The 7500-nt window shown below is 39.5% G+C and overlaps 1 protein-coding gene across 1 annotated transcript in view; it reads left to right on the top strand.

The window, feature by feature from the left end:
- LOC140924582 (endosome/lysosome-associated apoptosis and autophagy regulator family member 2-like) overlaps nt 1–7500 on the top strand; it is a 27212-nt gene that overhangs the window by 552 nt on the left and 19160 nt on the right. The window contains exon 2 of the mRNA XM_073374600.1: nt 7448–7500. This exon is cut by the window's right edge and continues 213 nt beyond it. Within this exon, the coding sequence (XP_073230701.1) occupies nt 7448–7500 (53 nt within the window). The remainder of the gene's footprint in view (nt 1–7447) is intronic.

Genomic DNA, 7500 nt, shown 5'->3' with positions numbered 1-7500 from the left:
ATAATGTCCTAAGTCATTCCCATTGGGGGGTTTCGTTGAAGCTCCGGGGGGGGGGGGGGTAGTGAAAAAAAAAAGACAGTCTCCCGATTTTAGCTCTCCAGTGGTTGGCATCTCTGCAGTTGTTTCACTAAATCTTGACATGATTTAAGTATTACATGCTCAATTGAAAATGATGTTGATTTTACATGCTTTGAGAAGGTTACTATTTGGAGATCGTGCAGCCTTAAAAAAGCTAGCATGTCGATACAGTTTTAACTATGGCGCTTCGCTGGCCCAACTCTCAAATGAAGTCGCAAACATTCCTAAATTGCTAAGATGTGCAATGGACAACTTTTCAAACAAGACCTTCTGTGATGTGAGCCGATCAACACGTCCAGCTTTCATGTTAAGGCAGTCAGTGCTAGCGCTGCTTTTGCTGTTTATAAATTTTTGCTGATGCGGCTAAAAATTAAGGTGATTCCATGCACTCAATATGACTCTCCTGCATGTGCACGCGTGGATATCTTTGGAATCAACTTTTCTGAGATCTACCCCAGACTTTTCCGCACATTCCTTCCTCAAAACTTACTTGTTTCGAGCAAAATGAGTCACCGAAGGCACGTCGCCTTGAGAGGTTTATAATTGTCGTCACGTTCGAAGCACGTGTACCGTGCGTGGTGTTAGAGCCGGCCCATCTATACTTGTATTTAACAATTATTCGCCGAAGGCGAAGTTAATATTGTTGAATAATCCCCGAGACGAATTAGTATATTCACACGAAGTGATCTCAACAGAATCAGAAAGGGAACCATTAAAAAACGATTAGTTTAATTGACAGGTGGATTCATGCGTGAACAGGAAGCCGTAAACAGTGGATGCGCAAAAGTTATATCTTTACAGTATCTTCAAACATGGCAAATGATAGTTTTAATCTTTTTGTATCGAGTTTTGTAAGCTTTAGCATCAACGGTTTAAATAAAAACGCCGAAAATTTAAATTACTACCCAATTCTGAGAAGAAAAGTAGAGTTTTATTTGTTTCTGTCAACTCACCGTGAATGAGAAAGTTTTCTTTGTCGTTTCTTGCAAATGCTGTCAACAGCGGTTACGATCAAGGTGAGCGTTGTTTTATATCTCCAATGTTCTTTGCCTTGTTAACTTGCTGGCAGGTACAATTTTCGAAAATATTTGCCTTCCCTTTTTCTCCATAAATTAACTTCTATTTATAGGCAAAATTGGTCTTGCGAGAAAATCCGGAAATCACAAAACAGTGACAAAGCGACCTCGTTTTCCTTTGTAGTGGTAAACATAGCTTCGAGCGTACAAAAAGTCAGCTACAGTAAACCACTTCACGCTCTCAAAGTCATCAGCACTTGGATATTCGTGTATTTTTAAAAACGCTTTACTATGAAACTTTGGCAAAACACCCAGTTCACGACAGCGATTTTGTTCTGCTTTATATTCACCGAATGGGCTCTGAGTCAATAGCCCATGAGGCCTTCGGCCTCCATGGGCTATTGACTCAGAGGCCATAAGGGCGAGAGGAATAATAATTGTTTTAGTAAAATTTAGCTGGTTGGTCAAAAATATCGAGAATAAAGAAAATTTAGCTACTTAAAGCTAGACTTTAATCCTTTTTTTGCCGCCAAAAAGCCTAGTAGTAGCTCAACCAATCAGAACGCAGCATTGATAATAGACCACTAGCTGGATTTTACTAAAACGTCATAGTCCGAGATAGCTAACCAATCAGATTGCTTGAATTATCAAGATCACTGAGTGTGTATATACTAAACTTGTATATATTGTGATGGTCTGCGCCCTGACGTCATCTAGTGTGTGACGTCACGGAATATTTTGTGTTTCCAGGCAACACCGAAGAGTGTGTTGCTTTGGTCGTATATCTATCAATTTGGTTTTTTAGCAGCTGTTTTAGGAGTCAGTAAGTGCTTTTTGCAATGAATTTCGAACACAAAAGTACTTTTAAGAGCAAATGGAAGCGATTCTGGATAATTTGCCTTAATATATGAGTGAAAATCAACGTAAAAATATCTTTGAATTCATGTTTAATAGGGCTCGATCAACTTTATACAGGTGGCGCTGGCGGAAGTTCTAGGGGAAAGGTTTAATGAAATATTTTCCAACTCTTGTCACCTCAGTGTGTTCCATGTGGCCTAGTGGTAATGATACGGCCCGGCGTGCAGAAGGTCCTGAGTTCGAATCGGGCAGAACCTGTTTTTCTCTTCTCTTCTCTTCTTTTTTTCTTTTTCTTTTCGAGTGTAAAGTATTAATGAGTCAAATGAGTCAATGAGTCATGAGTCATGAGTCAATGAGTCAGATCTAAAAAAATAACAGTTTCGGTAGAAACAATAAAATTAAGCATTACTTTTACTGATTTTGTCTACTACCTTCATTGCTGCCTGCACAAGGCCTATTTCTGACATGAAATCTCGCCCTAGGCTGTTTGTTAGCAGTTCCCAGGCCCTGCCGCATAGCAGAAGCGAAAAATAAGCCAGCCTAAATTTTGTGAGTGCATCGGAAGAAAGAGTTTAATTCCCTTTAAACACAGCGCTTAAAGTAAATTGAGATAAACCTATTATGGAATTTCCTAGCGCTCAAAGACTCAAATCTTGGAACAGTCGTTCTTTGATATTCGGTGTGTTGATGTTTGGGCCCGGTTTGAAGTAGAAAATCGGACGTGAGTGCGTTTTATATCTGTATCGGTATGTTACTCATTAGCCTGCGATCATGCCCTCTCCCTTTGTCTCTATAATCTGTTTTTTTCCCTCTCCAGCCAAAAAAGCAAAGAAGCAAAAAAATTATAACGCCTGATCTCAGGTTAGTTACTCATTAGCTTGTCATGCTGGTGTAAAGGTAAGTATCCAGGACACTAAGCGTCCGTTCCAACAATCAATAGCAGAGTTGTTTTCAGTTGATAATCTTCCCAATAGTTTAGTTCACCACTTTTTCCAATCAGTTTTACTTGCCTCAAAATGTGAATGATGCTACAAGGCGAACAAACTGAATTACAATTTTTGTAATTTGCCCGAGGAGGGGTATGAAACAGCGAGTCGAACAGTTGTACACAGACAGTGTTTATATTAGAAACATACAGTGTACGAATAATTATTGTTGAGGTATTACTGTATACCCATTGTAATTTTAAATAGCTTTCAAGGCTCGTTGATTGATTGAAATCTTTGGGCATTCATTGTTTGCATTATGTTTGCGTTTATTTATAAAGCTCGCCTCTTTAAAACTCGTGCATCGACTAATATGAACAACCTTGGGGCAGCACTTCACTTCTAGTATGGAAACTCTAGTAGTATGGATTGTCTGATGGTTTAAATGGTTCTTAAAGGGTGTATGGGAAGGCTATTTTTCGGGGCATGCACGTAGTAGTAGCGGTAGGGCCTGGAATACTGCTAACAAACAGCCCAAGTTGAGATTTCATGTCAGAAATAGACCTTGCATGTGCAGGCAGCAATGAAGCAAGTAGACAAATTAAGTAAAAGTTATGCTTAATTTTATTGTTTCTACCGAAACTTTTTTTTCTGATCTGACTCCTTGACTCATTGACTCATTGACTCATTGACTCATTTGACTTAGTTTAGTTATCGCAGTTTTCTTTTGTTTCTTTATATACTGTATTTATTCGGCTATAAGCCAAGCGATTTTTACACAAATTAAAGCTAAAGTCCAGTGATATTTGAGCCCAAGAGGGGGTCTCGGCTTATAGCCAAGAGTTTTTTACAAAAATGTTTTTTCAGTGCATTGAAACTCTACTAAACGGGGATGTATTCACTTACAAGCCGAGCATATAGCACTGGCAAAAGATCGAATCAATCGCGGTGTATGACATTTGCAGACTGCAGATTGCAGATTGTAAATTAAAAGACACCAAAAATCTTCCTAATAAAGGTGAAACCATCAAAAATATAACATCGTGTGAAAGTGAGAAAGTAGCTAGGGAACAAGGTTGATGTTTTTGCGCAAAGTTACATTGACCTCATTTCCAAGATGCTGTTGGCTATTCTTCACCGACGCGACTCTTCATTGACTCACCCGGCCGGCTAATTGCGTTGATTCTTTATTCTTCTTTGATTATTGTGAATTGATAATGACAAGTAGCAATGCCCATTAATGCCTGTCTAAATAGTAGTCTTCCGTAAAAAAAAGTGTTTAGATTGCGAGCACTTCGTGCTCACTACGGTTACGTCTACAAAAACAACTAGGATAGATCACGGACATTAAACACCTTTTAAATGACGTATTTCATCTTAGCAGTATTTAAGGATATGCCAAATAATCTAAACCGAACAGATCCTACCTGGACTCGACGAATTACCGGAAGTGCATTTTGAATTTCTAAATAGGCAAATCGACAATGGCTTTTTTAACAGGCCAATCATTGCTCATGCTCAAATCCTAGTACACAGTTGGGGTCTCCGTAGAATAAGGATTCCGGCGCTGTTTCACAGACAGACTTATATAAACAGAGTTTAGTTTCGTCTGTGGTGCAGGCTAAATTGCTAGCCTGTTGCTATGGATTCATGAGCGAGTTTGTGACATCGGCAGACATTATTCTGCTCTAATTCAATACGAGACGAACAGCCAACAACTCCTTCAGGAATCAGGTCGGTGTAATTTGCGTGAAAAAACTTCGCTTCTAGGCCTTACATGTACCTCTCGAAACAAGGTAATGTTGATGATGACGCCACCTTGATTACGATATTTTTGGTTTTATTCAATTTACAGTCTTGCTGCCTCATGCCCCAACGACAGTTATTAGCAAAATTCTAAATACTACATAAAAACATGATGCCAAGACCATTTTGAAAACATTTTTTCACTTTCTTTTTCTTGCTGGGAGAAGAAGAGCTGTTCCGCACTCCCAGGATGACGTTGAGAAAATTTTCAGCTCCCAGCCAGGTATGGGGGAATATTCCCAGCCAGCAGACTTTGTGTTTATCAGTTCCCAGCAGAAATCTGCCTGGATTGCATTCACGGAACGTTGCACGAGGACTTTGGCGCTCGCGCTAACAATAACTGCTCAAACCAGTTCAAACCAGCTTTTCCTGTACCTGCGATTAGTTGAGGGCAGCGGAGATCACCTTGTGAAAGTTGATGTCTATATATTATACATTGTTATGTACCAGTTTCTTGTCCAGTCTCCCTGTATTTCCTTCTGTTCCAGCCAGCTGAACTTGAAATGTTGGTAATTCCCAGCCGAAGTCTATGAAAATAATTATCTTGCCAGCCAGCTGAATTTCCAATGCGGAACAGATATTTTGCGGAACACCTTCGTTGGGTGCGCCTGCATGCAGTCTGCAGTCTGCGGTCTGCAGTCTGCAAATGTCATACACCGCAAAACCAGGTTTCACGACCAAATCTCACATTGGTAAGCCTTTTACAATGAGGGAATGAAGGTGTAAAACAAATGAAAGATGTCAAGGAAAATCGAATGTGTAAACGAAAATTATCCGCCTGCATGTTGTTTGGTCAAACATGTGCTTCGAAACATATGCCTGGTTACTAAGCACAGACGAAAGCAACGCTGATGTAGTTCGTTTTGATTGAAAGGTATGTGATCATTTCAATCATTATGCGACGAAGACATGACGAAAGATTGATAGCAGCTAAAACCCAAACAACAAATATAAATATTGAATGTTTCCCTAGAGTATCAAAAGAGAAGGTCATTTTTTTTTCAAAATTGTTAAGTTTCAAGTGCAGTAGCTAAAAGTATGGTCTCGGCTTATAGCTGGGTGTTTCGCATTTATCTTTCGTTCTTGGTGATGCTGATTCTACAAGTTTAAAGTTCAGCTAGGGTCTCGACTTATCGCCAAGATCGGCTTATGGCCGAATAAATACGGTAGCTTAAATTTTTTTAAATTTATAAATTTTCTTCCCTATTGCCTTATTTCCCTTTCAACTTCTTGTCGTTCCCCTGAAGTCCTTCGCGAGGTCCTAAATTGATTCACGTAATTTTATATTTCTAGAAGAGTGGTTTCCAGAATCTTGCATTTGGCAAGTATATTTTGCACAATGAGCTCCTACCCTGGAATACCCTGCTAGCAGAGCTGCCCCTCTTACCCACTTGCTAGGCAGTGATATAAATAAGCTAGTACTAGTTACAGTTGAACCTCTCGGTACGGACACCTCTCTATTACAGACAGTTTTCTATGTACCGACAAAATTCTCATACATTTCCTCTAAAAAAAACTTCTATACTACGGTATACCTGCCAACTTTTTCTGAGATATAAGCGTGAGATTTTTATCCTGGGAGTGCTGGGATTTTTGAAGACGACACGATCATTTCCGAAGATTCCCGAAGAAGTCCGAAGTCTTCCGAAGAAGTCTGAAGTATTCCGAAGACGTCCGAAGTCTTCCGAAGACATCTGAAGTCTGCTGAAGGCGAAGTTTTCACTTGCTTTTCACTTCAAAAATCAGAGATCGTGAGGAAGGTATTGTCATTTATTCATTTTACACATGGTTTTCGTTCCTTACATTGGTCTGAGTTGACATATTTTTGGAAATTGTGTCAAGCAAGACGGCAACAACTCACATTTTTCAATTAGGCGTGAGAAATTGGCCCGCAAGCGTGAGCCGGCATGATATTGAAGTTTTCGACCCGCAGGTGTGAGACTCACGCCTAAGGCGTGAGAGTTGGCAGGTATATACTACGGACCCTCTCTAATACGGACAACGGACACAAAATCTCGGCCCTTGGGAGAAAATTTAAATTCTTTATTATGGACACTCCGGGACAAGGTGTCGATAATTTGTGGTATATGTACCATTTCCTCTTGGCAGTTACACAAACATTGACACTTTATCAGTCAGCGATACCAATACGAGAACAATGTCTTAGGCGAAGTACTTTGTTTTGTTCCAAAATTCGTATGTACTGATCATGAGCATGTAGCTTCTGAGAAGAACAATAACATTGATCAATTAACAAGACACTGAGTTTTGGGCTTGATTTTACTTACTGAACACTCTAACCTGTCAGTACTAGTGGGGTCTTAAAAGTGACGTAATCATAGTGACCTCTCTAATATGGACACCTCTCTCATATGGACACTTTGATCTGTCCCTTCAGTGACCGCATTAGAGAGGTTCGACTGTATCCCTTAGTGACTGAATGTAAGCAAAACTATTATAATTCAAGTAGTTTAGGGTGCAAAACGTTACAAAAACAAACAAACAAACAAGCAAACATTACAAAGAAAAAGACAATGACACTGAATCCCTGCAGTGCATTTCAGTAAATTTTTCTTTAACACTAGGGATTGCTTGATCGACTTTGTCAGAATAGATTGGGTTCAGCATAAAAACTGACAAATTATTTCCTTATGCTCATATTTTTGATTCAAGCAAAATGCTGGTGGGATTGTTAAAGTTGCATGGTCACTAATGGAATTAGGTTAATTAGCTGAACAAAACAAACTCTTTGATAATTTGCAGTATTGGTGGTGAGTTTCCTCCTAAACCTCAACATAACATACCCTGTGTATGCA

Source organism: Porites lutea, chromosome 14 (assembly GCF_958299795.1).
Source record: "Porites lutea chromosome 14, jaPorLute2.1, whole genome shotgun sequence".
Lineage (NCBI taxonomy): Eukaryota > Metazoa > Cnidaria > Anthozoa > Scleractinia > Poritidae > Porites > Porites lutea.
Note: the sequence above shows the minus strand (reverse complement) of the source record. Positions and strands in the feature narration are given on the sequence as shown.